The 18,173-nt window shown below is 33.8% G+C and overlaps 1 protein-coding gene and 1 long non-coding RNA gene across 3 annotated transcripts; both read right to left on the reverse strand.

The window, feature by feature from the left end:
- Positions 1 to 4,952: 4,952 nt before the first annotated feature.
- Positions 4,953 to 10,518, reverse strand: LOC133880733 (cytochrome b5 domain-containing protein RLF). 2 transcript variants are annotated; one of them, XM_062319726.1, is made up of 7 exons: positions 10,368 to 10,518; positions 10,032 to 10,190; positions 8,623 to 8,700; positions 8,069 to 8,456; positions 6,530 to 6,664; positions 5,939 to 5,989; positions 4,953 to 5,402 (listed from the first exon to the last, which is right to left on the reverse strand). In XM_062319726.1, the coding sequence occupies exons 3-7, from the start codon at positions 8,662 to 8,664 to the stop codon at positions 5,314 to 5,316; spliced, it is 705 nt and encodes a 234-aa protein (XP_062175710.1). In that variant the 5' UTR covers positions 8,665 to 8,700; positions 10,032 to 10,190; positions 10,368 to 10,518; the 3' UTR covers positions 4,953 to 5,313. The 2 variants fall into 2 exon arrangements, with proteins under 2 accessions (XP_062175710.1, XP_062175709.1); XM_062319725.1 differs by having other exon boundaries at positions 8,623 to 8,705.
- A 4,863-nt stretch (positions 10,519 to 15,381) lies between these two features.
- On the reverse strand, positions 15,382 to 17,888 carry LOC133878898 (uncharacterized). The gene is made up of 2 exons (XR_009902021.1): positions 17,746 to 17,888; positions 15,382 to 15,727 (listed from the first exon to the last, which is right to left on the reverse strand). It is a non-coding gene; the product is annotated as an uncharacterized LOC133878898 (long non-coding RNA).
- Positions 17,889 to 18,173: the final 285 nt, after the last annotated feature.

Here is an 18,173-nt window from a genome sequence, read left to right on the forward strand (position 1 = left end):
ACAAATATGAAATAAGTATGAAGAGTAATATTACTCTATGTATCTTTGAAGCCAATGTCATACAAAATTAAAACATTAGGCACAGATATGCAAAACAAAAATATGGCATTAACAATTTTGAAATTATTAAACCAATTAAACAAACATTAAAGACAAGTTTGGTACGCAGGAATAAACCAAGAAATGGAATAGTTATTCCATATTCCATTATTTGATTACATGCAGTATCATTACTGGGAATAACTATTTACATGAAATAGCTATTCTCCTAAAATGAGGAATAATTATTCCTCTAAAAAAAAAGTATTAAGGAATTGTTATTCCCCCATACATATTCTAACTCTAAAAATCATTTCCCAAACAACCATTTTTTTTTTTCTAGGCACCAAAAAATAAAATAAAAAAAGGTATTGGTTGTCTCCCCCATGCATGGGTGGACAACTACCCCCAATAGCTGCTTTGAGGTGGCCATGACCACTCCCATGGCTCGGGGTAGTCACGACAACCCCCGATACGCCATCGGAGTCGCCACTGTAACACCCCTACTTAAATAATATATAAGTCGATAAGTAGAATAATCTCATATTGCATGTGTCGCTATTATGGGTACTTATGATTAAAAAAAAAAAAAAAAAAAAAATCCTACTCATCCTTTGATTAACGTAAAGATAAGTGTTTAACCCTACTCACAGCTATAAGAGTTTAACACTCTATCATCACTGGATCATAAAGATAAGAGTTTAACCCCCACTCATCTATGGGTAAGAAATCTTTAAACCTAATATTTCATTTTCAAAAATCAAACTTTCTTTAAAACAGTTCCTTTGAAATTCATTTTCTATGAAACTCCTCTTTCTTTAAATAATTTAAATCTCAGTATAACATACAGAGTAAATATAAACAAGGCCGGCTCGTAGTCAACGTATATGCATATATAGCAGATCATGACTTGTTTAATCCTTGGTTACACCCTTTAGGAACGTGTTTAATCCTTGGTTACACCCTTTGCATCCATCCATGTTATAATTATATGACTTGTTTAATCCTTGGTTACACCCTTTGCATCCATCCATGTTATAATTATATATTATGTTCTCATCCCATTTTTAACACCGGACGTACATTTTAATCTAATACTCATAGAACTAACGACGGGCCACCTACAAAACTAGGAAATACCATCAGGGTGACACCGGCCAGCTAGAGGGGAGCTGGCCGATGAGAAGCCTTTGATGCCTAATTCAATAAGGTATCTTAGAGAAAGCTGAATGGAGAGAGATCGATCAGTGGAAGAGAAAGAATAATATTACGCGTAAATGTGACATGGATTTTAATTATGAAAATATGTACCTGATTTACAATCCCATGCATGCTTTACATAAGTTACGATATATATATATATATATATATATATATATATATATATATATATAATAGTCATTAAATCCTTCATCACCCATGCACGTACCACTGATCATGCCAATCCTCAATTTAATTTATGCTCTAACTTGTATTAATCTTTTATGCCGAAAAAAAAAAAAAAAAAACAACAGCTTAATTACTACATTCAAAAGCAAAACTTTTTTTTTTTTTAAGAAAATTAAAACGGTTGACCATACACCAATAATTCGGGCAAAGACATAATACATGCGACTTTCTCAGAATACGGCGGGAGATACTTCAATACCTAAGTAAGTTTATTAGGAGAGGAACTACAAAGCAAGAGAATGAGATGATAAAAAAAATAAAAATAAATATGCATACCTCATATTAATTAGGGTTTGTCACATGCACGCACTTATAAAAGATTATTGTAGTTAAGGCAAGTGGTTTTGATATGACAAGAGTTAGAGGTCAATGGTTCAATATGGAAAGTTTTTTTTTTTTTTTTTTCTATGGAAGATGCTCTCAAATTCATTCTCTTGTTGTATTAAAGTATTGATTAAATTAATAATTTACATCTTCCTGCTCTTAAATATTCCCTACCAAGAGGAATACTAAAAAAGTGAAATAACTATTCCTTAAAGAATAAACATAAAATCGAGAAGGACCATTAATGCTGGTTTGAACGTATAACCTAGCTAGTATAAATACATCAAAATTTTGTTCATTGTGACAAGAACAAAATATGTTGGTCACGTAAATTCAATTTCTAAAGAATGTGCTTTTGGTGTGCCACATGCATAATAAGTTTCCAAGAAGTATGCTTCTTCAGTTTGTTAATAGGCTTAGGTACGCCCATTCTCAATAAAACCTTATAGGCTGGCCTAAACTGATTGAGAAGGACAGGTACGTACACAAAGGTATATAAAAGGAAGTTGTATCTACTATATCCTAACCCTTGTTAGTCATGCATCAGGATCTTCTCCAGTTGAATTTTAATTGGAAATGAGCCAGTTAATTATACAGGAGGGTATTTTTATAATTTCACATATGTGAAATTATAAAAATACCCTCCTGTATAATTAACTGGCTCATTTCCATAAATCCCACTTTTCAGCTTCTTCTTCTTCTATCTTCTTGCTTTAAATCAATAAACTATCCCTTTCTTAGTACTTATACTCGACTTTGTCCATGATTGACTTTGGCGTGATTCTTCAATGCTTATAATTCCATAATAAAAAATAAAAATAAAAAAAGAATACAGAAAGGAAGACTTTGTCCACGATTGACTTTGGCGTCTTCCTTGTGTTTTTGTCCCTTCTTTCTTTTTTGGTCATGGAATAAGCATTGAAGAATCACGCCAAACCATCAACCAATTGGAGTACCAAGGTACGTTGAGCTCAAAGTATCTCGTTGGGTTCAGTGGGGTCATGACTCTATGCTTAAATTAATTAGAATTTGTCTTGGGGGGAAAGAGAAGAGTTAAAAATAAAAAATAAAAAATAAAAAAAAGAGTATTCGGCTCGAATTGAAATTACATATGAATGACCAAATTTCGTTTTCCTTGTGGAGTGTTTTAATTCTTGCGTCCTCTTGGTTAAATGAAAGGTTCATGGGCTAATAGATTTGATAAATGATAACCTGTAGGAATTTGGATCCTCTCTATTTCTCTCTATTTAGTTATAAAGTAGGGACATAATTGTCTTTTTACATTTCATAAAAATGTGAAAAGATAACTATGTCCCTCCTTTATAAGTAAATGGAGAGGATCCTGTTCCATTGAAAGAAACTGGAGAGGAGCTAGCTAGTTATACATGAGGGTATTTTTATAATTTTACACTATATATGTCCAACAAAGTGGCCGGGGCTACATTATCAAATCTATTAGCCCATCAACCTTTCATTTAACCAAGAGGACGCAAGAATTAAAACACTCCACAAGGAAAAATGAAATTTGGTCATTCATATGTAATTTCAATTCGAGCATAATACTCTCTTTTTTCTTTTTTAACTCTTCTCCTTCCCCCCAAGACAAATTCTAATTAATTTAAGCATAGAGTCCTGACCCCACTGAACCCAACGAGATACTTTGAGCTCAACGTAAGTACCTAATTGGTATTCTTGGTTGAAGGTTTGGCTTGATTCTTCAATGCTTATTCCATGACCAAAAAAGAAAGAAGGGACAAAAACACAAGGAAGATGCGTGTAGCAAATCATGGACAAAGTCAAAAGTAACAGTACTAAGAAAGCAATAGTTTATTGATTTAAAGCACAGAAGTCAAAAGAAGAAGAAGCTGAAAAGTGGGATCTACACGTACGTACGCCCACTAGCAGCAACTGATAAATTATTTCCATTAGAATAAAAAAAATAAATAAATAAGGTTGCATCGTTAATGGACATCCTCACCCAGTTTCCAGGAAATTAAAGAAATGGGATGCATGTCTGGAACTGGGGTCCAACTAATGGGGGTGTTTCCTGATGAATGATTAGTTGTGCACCACATGAGGAATTCCCGTTGTCTATTTAGGGTGTGTTTGGGATTACGATTTCGTAGACAATAAGTACGATTTTAAACCAAATCGTAAAATATAAATCATTTGGGAAATATGTTTTTAAAAATTGCGCTTATTGTCTATTGAATAGCAGGCAAAATGGTGGCTTTTTTTTAAATATAAAATTGTAAAGGCTAATTTGAGATTTTAAAAGCTAAACTGCGTCTTTAAAAATCACTTTTTTCAAATCGCACCTTTTGAAATCGCAAACCCAAACGAATTGTTAGGCTACAAGTTTTTTCAAAATTCATTGATAAGACAATGGTCCTGTCCTCAAGAAAATTCTTAAGCGGTTGAACATGTATTAAGGTGATTGGTTAACTCTCGAAATAAAAATCATCAATTCTATTAGTATTAGCCGCATTAGATCTTATTGGTGCCATGATAGGACTCAATAAGGCTATAGTACAATCGTATTTGAGAGAGCGACTACGGCTATTATGTGTACACCATTATTCTGCTGCTTTCAGCATACCATATCTAATTTAGAGGACTAGGGAAGGAGAATCCTACAAGGCTAGGCCTTGATCCACCATGCCCGTTTTCCTCTCATTTTTTCTCCATTATCTTAAGTTATTTGTCCGAGAGAGTACATTTAACCCTCCCCCTTCCTCCAACTTGGATTGCTTTTTCAATCTTGCTTCCAATATTTATTAAATTAGCAATATACTCCCACCATATTTCTGAAACTGTCAATGTAGAATGCCCACGTGTGCCGCACGGTGGGTTTTTAAGGGATGAAAAGTTGCAAATGTCCCTATTTACCCTGATTTTTTTTTTTTTTTTTTTTCTAATTTCTTAAAATGAATACTTTTTATAATTATGTGTACACCGTTATATGTAACAAAACAAAATCTCAACATAAAATAATTTATCTCCATTTCAAGATCCTAATCCATTGTTATACAACATATTGCATTTAAATGTGAACATCACATTTCAACACCATCCCAAGGGTAAGGATCCTTTCCATATTAATCATGTCGCATCATCTGCACAATGAGATACAACAATAATAAAATCATAACCATAAAACGGCGATTCTCTCCATTTCAAGGGAAACGGAGATCCTTGAAATGGAGAGGATCCTATTCCCCATCCCAGTAGCAACAAATAATTCCATGGGCACGTTAGACAATTTCTAAATCATTATTACAGCAGTATAATGCTATATAATGGAGATTCCATTAAAAGCATTGTAGATAAATACAGGAAGAAGTACGATTTTTTCCAAATGGTATGATAAAGTTACCCCTACCACAAAAAGGGGTGTCATTGTTACTGTGACATAGATCTCATCTCACACCTTAAATGAGAAGGCATTTCTGTGCCAATCTGCTGGTAAGAAAATGAATGAGGCCTAGAGTCACTTCTTAGTTACTCCATTATTGACCGACTATCATCTAAAGTACCCACGAGGCACTTCTCTAGTAAAAATTCAGCATTCACCCAAGCATGGTATTTATCTAAAACAAAAAGCATTAAGGAATTCCGTCAACTGTAACAATTCTCAATAGGTTAAAAGAAAAGAAGATGCAAACTCTTGAGTTAAGAACCAACCAGCCTCCTTAGAAGAAGAAAAAACGAGCAAAGAGAAGAACAAAAGAAAGAGAAAGAATAAGAAGAAGAAGACGAAGCACATGCGCCTACAGCACAAGGCAATTGTGTAAATGATTTTGGGCCATTTGCATAGAGCAAGGCTTCCAATAATTTTTATTTAAAAAAAAAAAAAAGAAAAAAAAATCTAAAATTTAAATGTGAAAACGAATCGGCATAAACTCATCTCCATCATCCTAAGTTATGTCTAGTGATGATCACTTTTAACTTAGCTTCACAGGTAAAACACATGGAAAATAAGGTTCTTTCAGAAAGGTCCAAGTGATGAAAGCTAAAAACCGAAGGGTTGAATGGAGTAAAATTGTCCGAGGCCAAAGAAGACCACTAACATTCAGGCATGACCGAAAGAAACCACTGAAAGTAGGAAAATTCAAGTAAAGGATACTAAATAATGATGTACAGTCCTTTCCCACTGCCTTCATCAGTATATCAACACCTGAAAAAAGAAAATTCATCATAACACAAGCAAATTGAATCTCGACCAAATTTTACCACATTAGACATAAATGGAATTTGGATAAAATTGGCAATAACAAAGAAACCATAAAGTAGCTTTTCAGAGGAATATACAATTCTGTCACTAAACACTTTCAGTGATAACATAACATGACCTATTTGAACAGCTGGCATCATCAAATAATGGAAGTTAGAGTTTGGAGATCCTAGAGAGCATCAGAAAGGTTCAATTGATTTGAGAACTACAACACAACATTACTTTGCCTTCCTATATTAATGAACCTAGGTCATTGATAGGCTCTGAATAAGAGTATGAAACCTTCAACAAAAGTAAAGTTCCTCGAATCTACTCAGTACTGTTGATATGGAACTTGTGTGTGTGTGTGTGTGCATGCACAGTGAGCATACAAGTTTAAACCCAGACAATGGGCAACTAACTCACCACACACAACATGCTTAATGAATGAGAATTTGGTCACTGAAGACATGAAACTCGAGCAGATTAGGATCATTTCCATACCTCCGGGATGAAATCTCATGTATGGAGATATATTGTACACACGACCCTTTAAAACAGTCCACATGGAACCTTCTTTCTGATGTTGTTTAACCTCATTCATAGAAATAAGCCTCTTATTTGACTGCCCCTTTAGTCCTGGAATCAAGAAGCTCAAAGTGAGTAAGCATTACAATTAACATGTATAAGAAATTACAACAAATTGAACTCTCCTTATGAGCTCATGCATTATAACTGATGACCAATTTAATTACTAAACATTATAAACATATGTAAGTGTCCCCACTAGTTTATGTAGAAAGTTCACAATATGGGCAATATAGATGCAAAAGCAACCCTTGCCAAACCCAACACCATCTACCTGCAAGCAACAGAGTTTTTGTTTTATTCCAAAAGTGCCATAGTTGGCAGACACAACAAAGAAGAGGGAGAGTAAGCCCCCACATTACTATGGAATAGAATCAAAAGATTATGAACCAAAATGATGGAATTTATTATATTTATTTTTATTTTGACGTGATGTCTATATAGGTCTAGTGGTAAAAAGAACAATGGGAATGGAAATGCAGCAAAATTTAAAAGCTTTTTCTTTTTAAAAAAAGTAATCAAAATATCATTAAAAGCGTAAGACGCTCCCTGGTATACATGAAGTATACTAGAGAAAACACCTAGCTAGAAGGAAAAAAAAATTAAAAGCATTATTTGAACATCTTAAAAAAGAAACTGTTTAGGTGCAAAAATATATCTATTAAATGATTTATCACTAGTAGAAGTCAGATCTTTTTTCAAGGCAAGAAAGAGAGAAGGAATTCAAGCTCAACTGGAGGATTAAAACCAAGTCCCCCAATAAAAGTTAAACTAAAACAGTTGGCATAAAGATCAAGTTGAGATATGGTTTAAGAAGAGGAAATGCTTTTTTGCCAAGACGTAAGAAACTAGACAAGATGAGGTAAGTCCCAACTCCCAAGGTGTCACACATGGCTGCCTAATCCCTTTTTCTCTTCTTCTTCTTTCTGTATTTCTTATTTTCTTATTCAATCTACTTATGCACATTCTATTCTTCAATTTTTTTGGTGGGGAATCAACACAAAATACCATCACAGCAGGCCCTTAAGACTTTGATTCAGCTTCTGCTTTGTCAAACCTAAGCTTTCTTATATCACTCACTTCCTCTCCTTCAGGACAGCCCTAAGCTTGAAATTCTCAAGGTTGTCCTACATTATTGAGACCCTCAAAACTACACATGAAGGCATAATCTTGGCAATTCGACAGCCAACTTTATAAACTAAACATCAATGTGAGAGAAAAAAAATTAATAAGAACTGTAAGCCACCCCCCCCCCCCCCCCCCCCAAAAAAAAAAAAAAAAATTATAATAAAATAATGAGAGAGTTAGAGAGCAGTAGATTATATGTAAACCATAATAAGTCGAATCGAAGCACATTCAGGGAAAATCAAAAGAAAAATTGCAAAAAGAACCAAGGAAAGGAATACAGTGTTAAAGTGTGAAGCAAGTTCACCAAGAAATATACTCATCCAGTACCTGCAAGGTCAGGATGCGTTCGAGTAAGCTTAAGCCAGTCCATTTGGCTATATCCTTTCTCAAAAGGAACCTTTGCTCGAGGTGCTGGCTTCCTTGCAACAATCTGTTCCTGACCTTTGTTGACCGAATCTTGAACATCTCCTGAAGCTACTGGTCTTGACAATTCAGTCGACTGTTTCGGAGAGGACGTATCAATAACATTGAAAGACAAAGAACCAACTGTGCCCTGCTTCTTAAAGGTGGTATTATTTGGCATTTTCTCATTCCACAGAAGACCACTATTCTGACTACTATCACTGCCATTTGAGAATTTGTCTTCTATCCTGAGACCACCAATGTCTGACACAAGCTTTGTCTGATGACCTCCTTGGTCGACTGGCAAGCTAACCTATATTTATAACCATAAACCATCTACTTAGATAAAATTGTTGAGGATAAAAAGCACCCAAAATCAACCATAATTTGACATAGAAAAATATCAATATACTTGATAAATTTGTGCTAACTCAAAAAGATAATAGAGCTATATGACTTCATCAAATGAATGTAAGTACCAAACTTGGCTGACAAAATGTGAAGTCATCGTCATTGTCCATCTCATGCAGAATGCAGTTTCCAATGATTGAAGCAATCTTTCCTGTCCAAAGATAAAATTATTAACAGCTGTTCCGTGCCATCAGCTGCATTTGCTATCACCGCAGACAAAAATTAGTAAATGAATGACCAAGTATCTAACAATGTCCAACATGCCTATCAACTACAATTTTGACAGCTGGGACAAAAAGAAACATAAACTAAGTTGATCACAACTACTATAAACCAAATAACAACCTACTTGGGTTCCTGAGATTCCATTTATTATGTAGTTCTATATCTTATATCACAACACATAATTTTCTCCAAATTCCAATATCCATTTCAAGGTCAGGCAAATAACTCACGGTGATTAACTTCAGCTCCAACTTCTGGACATCCATTCAAAGTTTAAGTCACTACTCTTAACTTCCAGTCCAGATTTTCAAATTCATTCCAAGTTAAGCAAGCACCACCCTACACATAATTTGGACCCCACATTTCAAAAACCCACCCCATTCAATCAAATAACTAATTGCTGCAATAACATCAACTTCAAATTATCAAAATCCATTAAAAGTTCAAGCCTTCCCAAAATTTTATGGATGAGTGTTTCTTCGCCTGGGACGTGAGGAAACAAAGCTATCCAATCATTTGAACCAAAAATTAGCACTAAGATAAGGCAAATTCTCGAAGTTTTCAAGATCTAAAACAGAATAAAACATATGCAATACAAAATGTAATCTTCTTTCCCTCTCCTCAATATTCTCAGCTACCAAACACATTATGAACATCTAGATTCAAAAGAATTCTTCCTGAATTATAAATTACACTCATTCTTCACGTAATTACAGTGAAAGAAGCTATAATCATCACAAAATAACGAACAAATTTCAAGCAAAAATAAAATCCATCATAATAATACAATTTTATTAACCTAAAGCGAACAAATATAACCACAAACCTCAAAAATTTCAGAAACAAAAACAGCATAAAATATATGATCCAAAATGTAATCGCCTTTTCCTCTCCTCAATTTTCTCAGCAACCAACGGATTATCAATATCTACATTCAAAATAATTATTCCTTCCTTCATTAATAATTATACTCATTCTTCAAGTAATTACAGTGAAAGAAACTATAATCATCACAAAATAACTAACAAATTTCACGCAAAAATCAAATCCATCATAATAACACTGAAATATTAACCTAAAGAATAGAAACACAATCGCGAACCGCAAAGTTTTCAAAAATAAAATCAGCACAAAACATGTGATCCAAAGCGTAATCGTCTATTCCTCTCCTCAATTTTCACAGCAACCAAACAGATCATCAACATCTATGCCCAACATAATTATTTCTATATGAATTAGAAATTACACTCACTCTTCAACTGGAATGAGTCAATTTCTCGGCTCGTCCTTTCTAGTTCTAGGATTTATACACCGTACTGGCTGTTTCTTGAGGTGTTTGGTGTGTCAACACCCTTTTTTGTGTTGGTTTTTTTATTCCCCTTTCCCTGGATCCTACTCCCTTCGTAATTGCCTAAAAAAAAAAAAAAAAAAAAAAAAGACAACAAAATAGGTCAAAATTCAGCGAATAGAGAAAGAGAATATTAGAGTTTATTTGCTCACAAAATGGAAAATATCAAGTATTCGAATTTTATGATTTTATTTTTCTTTCCAACCGAACAGAGACGAGAAGAGAGATTGAGAAACGTACAGGAAAGTAGAGGTAGAACGAAATCGATCGCTGGAGCCGGTGGGGGTCGGGTTCTGATAAAGCGTGGTTGGGCGTTTTGATTTTGATCTTGTTCAATTCTGGTGGGCTGTGAAGGAAATTTGGAGTGACCAGGTTTTGCCATGTCAGCTAAAAAACAATGAAGGGTTCAGATTGTTTTGTGTATTTTTTAAACCAAACTGTGTCGTTTTGGTTTTGGGTATTTCTCTTCGGCTGCATCTTGCCTCTACTCCTTGGGATTTGTTTGTTCGTTGAAAGAAAACGGATCAAAACAATCTGAAAACCACAAGAACACGTTTGCTTTAGACGTTTGGCTCATAATTTCTTTTATTTAACCAATACGACACAGTTTGGTTTAAAACCATACCCAAAACAATAGGAGCCCTCCATTTTTTTTAACGGCACCGAGGCCGGATCTCATTTTTATCTCGGCTAATACTACGTTTCACATCTATTTATTATGCTTATGTTATAATAATTGACGAGTAATCTTAGACGTCATATTCAAAATAAACATTAACAAACAGAGTTGTATTTGGCTTTATCTTCTTACATGCATTTTAATATATAGTAATCATATGCTCTAAGAACATGTGTTAATTTAATAGATTAAGTTAAAGAAATTTTCTCAAAACAGTTGCAGGATTCTTGCATGCTTTTAAGAACATGTGTATGTTTAATATACGGAATTAAAATAATTTTCTTAAAATAATTGGAGAAAAAAATTTATCCTTATCTAAATAGATTAAAAAAAAAAATGATCAAACCTATGTATTTGTTTTGTTTTGATTTCTTATTTGGTCAATAAAAAAGGGATAAAATCCAATTAGTGGACCCTACTTGAGAGCTGATTTGCAAATGGAGCATGCCTAAAAATTTATATACACGTGGTTAAGATTGCACTTAAGGCCTTTCAAAAAAAAAAAAATGCACTTAAAGGCATATAAAACACTTAGAATCGTAATATTTTGCCACACTTTCAAATCAACATCCATGGTAGCCCATTCTATTAACATGGATCCGGTGATAGCCTTTTCTCTTTTGGAGATTTTACTCATCTGTCAATATTCAATAATCTAACACTATATCCATACGAAGTATTAAAACATTTTAATTCATTATTACCTTCTATAACTCAAACTTGTAATGTGGTATTTGATCTGATGCCAATTATAACAAGTCTAATATGAGTAAATAGGCTCAATGATTGTACTTTACTTTTCATTATTAGGTTAGTTTATAATTAAGCCCATTCTAATAATAGCTAGTTGAATAGTTAGGCCATTTTAGTTGTAAGAGTTGTACTTGTTACTTTATTAGTTGCGCTATGCAAACGGATCCTTTCCGTTTCATCTAAAATGGAAAAGAGCCCGTTTTTGAAAAAATAAGGGGCAAAATTATTCAAAAAATGTCTTTTATTTTTTCACTAACCAACTCTTCTGCATTTCATTTGAAATGAAGAGGATGCATATCCATTAAAATGGTTAGCAACTGAGTCTATAAAAGGTCCATGAATCCTAAATGTAAACGAGTAAAGAAAGTTCTATTGAAGTTGGGCTACATCGAATCAGCCCATTATCAATTTCAATTCATTTTTATCTCAAAAATACAATCAAATTTACTGTAATGTAACATCTAAGCTCTTTCTATTATTATTTTCTTTTGCTCAAACCGCCCAACCCAAAAAGTTGGTCATTCACTTGCATGTAGGGATGAAAATGGGTTATTCTATTTTTATAATTGTAACCACTTTGTGTTAGGCAGTTAGCAGTTATTTCAAGCTATAATCGCATCGCACAACCGCTTTTAAATTTGAACATTTTAAGCTTGTTTTAAGTGTTAAGCCTTCATTGAACTTTTTTGTTTTAGCTACTTTTAATAATTTTTAGGCCTTTTTTTTTTGTGCTGAATGTATAGTATCATTTTAAACCTTATATGAAACGATGTTGTTTTGTGTGTGTATATATGTTTATATATGAGTAGGTGGTTAGGAGTTAGTAATCGCATCCACCTCCACCTATCCCTACAACGGCTAATTGCTCCACCTACAAAAGCATGTAGGTAATTAGCAGTTTACCCCTACATAGTTATGATCTTAGAGATTTTGTGGGAAACGATTTTGTTAAATCTATTTAGCACTTTAGAAATTGAACAAAATACATTTTAAAGATATCGTTGTTGCAATCGAATCTTGAAGTCCTTAATTATTTTATTCTTCGCCTTCAGAATTTTTCCTTTCCAACTCAATTTTTCTAACAGGTAAAGTTCTGTAGACATTAAATTTGCCGATTGAACTGGATCATATGGTTGATGCTCAGTGTTTATCTAGAAAAGACTCATAGTAAGGAAGAATATGGTAGTAGTGTTCAAAATAAAATAAAATAAACAAATCAGACTTAAGATAAACTTGAAGAAATGACAAGTAATTGTACGTTTGTTTAAAATATAATTGAGTTAGCTAGATCCTTCTATAGAACACAATGTTCTTGACTTAAATTTTTTGATGGAGTCCAGAGTTACTCTTCTATATATTTTTCCCGGACACTTTCTTCCTTACCGTCCTATTTCCATAGAACAAACAGATTATGTCTCTATAATCTTGGTTTTCTTTTGAAGAAAGAGCTTACTTGTACAAGCATAGAGGTTTTTTGTTTTTTTTTTTAAAAAAAAAAAATTAAAAAAAAAGGAACCAATTTGGACGAGATTTCCTTTTGTTCAAGAAAGATATAATTAGATAGAAACCACATTAGAAGGCAAGCTACACAATTAGATTGAGACACCAATCTCTAAAAAAGAAAATTGAGACACCAAAAGCGAAACACAACTATGAACATGAAAAGAGAGATGGAAAAGGTAACTTTTTTTGGGTTTGTCTAAAATTTGGAAGTATGGAAGAAAATTATGAGGAGTTGTTCTTTTGAACCATATAAATGAATATCAAGTTCTTAAATAGCATAGAGTCATATGTATATCAACAAAATGGAAGGGAAGCATCATTTATATGATTTCTATAATTCATGCTAGTCGCATGGGGATTGAGTTAATTGTCACAAACATAATGCAGGCCAAGAATAAAGCAATGAATATCAAAAGAGTTGCAAAATCAAAGTGTGAGATTCAAGCTATAGAATAAATAAAATAGTTCATTAATCAAATTTTTTGAAGACGGTTAAAAAGTTTTTTTAAAAAATTCAAACTCATAAAGAAGCAAAGATGGATGCAATCCAGGTACACGTGAGGTATACAAGAAAAATACATAATTAAAAAAAAGTGCACATATCAAGAAATTTTAAGAAATTAGAAAAAAAAAAAAAAAAAAAAAAACAATTTTTTTTTTCTTTTTTCTCGATCTCTTTGTTTCTTTTTTTCTTTTTCTTTTTCTTTTTTTTTTTAAGGGAAAATTAGGACATTTGAACTTTTCATCCCCGAAAAAACCCAACTTGCGGTGCATGTGGGCATTCTATATTGACAGTTTCAAAATTTTGGTATGAGTATATTCATTACAAAAAAACAAATAATTGGCCACGTTCAGTTAGCCACGTGTGCAGACACTGTACACGTGGCTAACAGGTTGCCACGTGTCATTGGCGACGTGTTCCGCGTGTGTTAGATCCAGTTGTAGCTAAATGCACATTTGGCCGTGTGTACAGTAATACACGTGTCCAATTGTTCGCCACGTCTAAAATACACGTGGCTAACAATTAGACACGTGTATTTTAATACACGTGGCCACTTAGACACGTGTATTAAAATACACATAGCCAATTGTTCGCCACGTGTATTTCAATACACGTGTCCAATTGGCCACGTGTATTAAAATACACGTGGCGAACATTGGCCACGTGCATTTTACATGCACGTGGCCAATGTTAAATTCATTTTTAAATTAATTTTTTTTTTAATATTTATTTCTGTTTTTTAATTTCTTTTTATTTAATATATATATATATATTTCTTTTTTTTTTTTGGTAAAATTCTTTTGTAATTTACTCTTTTTGTTTTTCAATTTCTTAATTCCACCAGAAAATATCACAAAATTTATTTTATCCAAAAATATTACAAAATCAAATTACACAAATCAAAACAACAATATTAGGGTTTATATATATCTATAAACCTTAACCCTAAGTGTATATACTATATATAGCTATAAACCCTAACCCAAAGTGTATATACATATTATATATATCTATAAACCCTAACCCTAAGTGTATATACTATATATAGCTATAAACCCTAACCCTAAATGCATATACTATATATAGCTATATAAGTATACCATATATATATATATAGCCATAAACCTCAATGTTAGGGTATATACAAGTCGTTATAAATGTATATAGTTTCTAAACCATTTACATGCATGCATGCATATATTATATATATGTATATAGTATTATGGATAGGATTTTTAACTTTCTTATGTTGCATTTTTTTTATTTTCTTAACGTAGATAGTGTACAAAACCAAACTTTAATTTGGTGTTATATATATATATACCAAACCTTTTTTTTAAATATGTGCTTACAATTTGATAAAATTACAAAATCAACATTATGGGACTTGAGCTGGTGACAAATACTGTTTTCAACCCTGTGGAGTGAGGTAGTCACAGTTCGACCAAGTTTTGAACATTGAACTGAATCAAATGATAGAGGCATGCAAATTTATATTTGTGTAAGGTATGCTATAATGATCGGGACTACAAGGCCAACACATTGAGATGGATGTTCTATTTGACAAGTTTGGCTTCTCTGCAGGTGTAAAGTACACATCATGGTAACTAACTTCGAGTAAAAAAATGAGAGGCATATCGTTCTGGATATTTTTAATACGTCAAATATATTATTTAAATAATTATGCATCAAAATATATAAATTGTCACGCCCCCGTTTTGGGATGTAAGGGGATACGTGAACTTGAGAAAAATAAAATCATCCACAAATATAATTCTTTTTATATTAAAAGAGGATAATACAATAAACACAAAATGTAGATTAATACCCATAATTTCACATATGTTATAAGTCTTCGTAATATTTCAGCTAATACAAACAGCCAGGGATCACAAAATAAAACACTGATCATATACAAAAAAAACTAATCCGGTCTTCGAACTACTTCTTGGAGGTAACTTCTACTATCTCCAAACTGGTCCGGACTAGCAGTGTCATTACTATACATAAACAAAATAAATCCCTGACTAAACGTTATGATCACGGGCTATCAAAACAAACATAAACCCACTGATCGGCATCAATGGGCCAGAACTGTGAATCATCATAGGTAGCGACCCCTATGGGTACGCCCGCTATGAGGATGATGATATGAAGCGCCATCTGAAAAGAATTGTAAGGGTAAGGGGGTGAGTTCAACAACTCAGTAAGTAACACAACAAAACATAAGATATAATATAAAATTAATTTACACATTTAAAAATTTTCACATAAATAAAAATTCAGTAATAATAAGAAACGTGCATTCATAATAATCATTCATAATGTGTAAGTTTTGTCTACCACTGGTCCACTTCCGCATTTTAACCATGAGCGGTGCACGTTGGGCTCGTCCAAAGGACCGATCCCGAAGGACCCATAGGCTCATCCTGTCGTCACAGGGGAGAGCTGCCGGGTTAGGAAGCTCCCTAGGTGAGAACCTCCCCGGCCGATAGCCCCACACTTTTGGTGTGGTTGCCCTGCTACCCAGCATTGTAATTAGTATAAGATCCGGATCACAGCATTATGGTACCGTGTGACAAAACTTTGTGTGGTGCACATAAAACAAGTATTCAATCATAATTTCATCATCATGTTCATATAGTGCGCATGTAGCACATATGTCATCATCCTCATTCTCATGATGCACATCCAGTATATAATGACCATCTTCATTCATTCATGTGATTACAAATAACATATTCATTATTTCATACCTGAGATAATAGAACAATTAATGTTAAAGTGAAAGTCTTTCGAAAATTCCCGACATTTTTCTTTTGAAAGGATTTTATTTAAAAACTTGCCGGGGTTTTTAGGGTTGTGTTTCCTTACCTGAATTTTCTGAGTGTAACTAGTTCCTCCTTCCTAGATTGGATCACAAGAATATATTTTTAGAGGATAAAATAATCAAATTTGGTGCATAATATATTGAATTAGATTAGCTAAAAGACTACTGTATTTTACGGCAAGCATCAAACCAATATTCTCCACATGTTTATTGACAAATTTGAAAGATACAAGTAAGGCTAAAGAACCTTAAAGTCCATATAGATTATGACAAATCACTTATAGTATAATATTGGCTAATGGTCCAATGATGACCAGTCTGAATGCATGTGCACCATGTAATAGTCATATAGTCTATAGGAGTTGGACTAAATACTATGTCAGATAATTAAAGCAATTGTCACTGTTTGGGCTTGAAGTCATTTCATTTTTTTTTTTTTTTTTTTTTTTTTTTTTTTTCATATTACGTTGTTCTCTGTTCTGATGTGGATTCACTCTAAGTTTTCCAAGTACATGACACTGTCAAATGAAATAGTTCTAATGGCAACACTTAAGATGGCTTCTTTGATTTCTATCTCAACATCTAGAAACATTACTTAGCCAAACTATAAAATCGACATCCAGATTTGCAAAGCAACTCACACATAATTTCAATACTCATATAGTTGATCACAAATATAAAAGCCTTCTACAAAATATAATCACTGAATGAAGAAGTAACCTGTCGACAGCCTAATGAGGATCAAACAAGCATTTCCAAACTAAAACACCAACCAAACTCAGTTATCCATACCCAGCATCTCAAACAGAAAAATAGAAGTTAAAACCCATTCTGTTTTACGAATCAAAAGAAACTTCCCTCAAATAAAAACTGAAATCTGAACGAAGAAACCCAACAAAACCCATCTTTGAAAAACGAAATTCAAACTCCCCTGCAGCTTGCCGACGCCGAGCCGTGGCCTGCCGGCCCACTGCTCTAGCCCGCCCCAACCGGTGGTTCACCCACCGGTTCACTCTTCCTTCTCCCTCTTTCAATCTCTCCCTCATCTCTTCCTCTCAGTTGGGCTCAACAGGAAAAGAAATCAAGGAACCAAACAACTTTAAAATTTCATTACCCAATCTGCTGCTACTAAAATTCATACCAAAAAAAAAAAACCAAAGCCCAAAAAAAATCTTCACCACCCGCACGTTATTTCCAAGAAGAAAAATCAAAAATTTCAATACCCGGTTGATAATTCTTCTTCCACCGAAAATCCCTCTTTGAACCAGAAATTTTCATAATCAATCACCCCAAATCAGAAACCAAAGATTACACAATCCAGTTCTAAATCATTTCTACAAAATATACTCACAGGGAATCACCGGAAAACGGCCTCCGGTGGCGTCGCCGGCGCGGGACCGCGGCCTGCCGGCCCTGCGGTTCCGTCCGCCCAGTCCGGTGGCTAGCCCACCGGCTGGGTCTTCTCTCTTCCCCACCTCCCTCACTCGGCCGGTCTCTCCCTTTCCCCACTCTGTTTTCTCAATTTTTTCCCTCTTTCCAACTCTCTCTCAGAACAGGAAAAGAAAAAGAAGAGGGAAGAAAGAAGCAGGGGAGAAAAGAAATACTAAGGGCGTCCAACCAACGAAAAAGGAAGAGGAAAGAAAGAAAATAAAATAGAATAACTTCTAGCAACATAACACTTCAAGAGTCAATTAATCGCAACCCAAAAACAGAAATTAAAGTTCAACTCAACACAGTTTAATCAGGGATTTTTCTCAGAATTACAGTGCTACGAACCAC

The sequence above is a fragment of the Alnus glutinosa genome, chromosome 10, assembly GCF_958979055.1.
Source record: "Alnus glutinosa chromosome 10, dhAlnGlut1.1, whole genome shotgun sequence".
NCBI classification, from domain to species: Eukaryota; Viridiplantae; Streptophyta; class Magnoliopsida; order Fagales; family Betulaceae; genus Alnus; species Alnus glutinosa.

Bases quoted from the DNA above. Each gene is read 5' to 3' on its own strand.
- LOC133880733 (XM_062319726.1), bottom strand. From the start codon at position 8,664: ATGGACAATGACGATGACTTCACATTTTGTCAGCCAAGTTTG. The intron at 6,665-8,068 runs GTACTGGATGAG...TCTTGATTCCAG, and splicing joins AACGCATCCTGACCTTGCAG to GACTAAAGGGGCAGTCAAAT. The intron at 5,990-6,529 runs GTATGGAAATGA...TTCTTTTTTCAG, and splicing joins CATGAGATTTCATCCCGGAG to GTGTTGATATACTGATGAAG.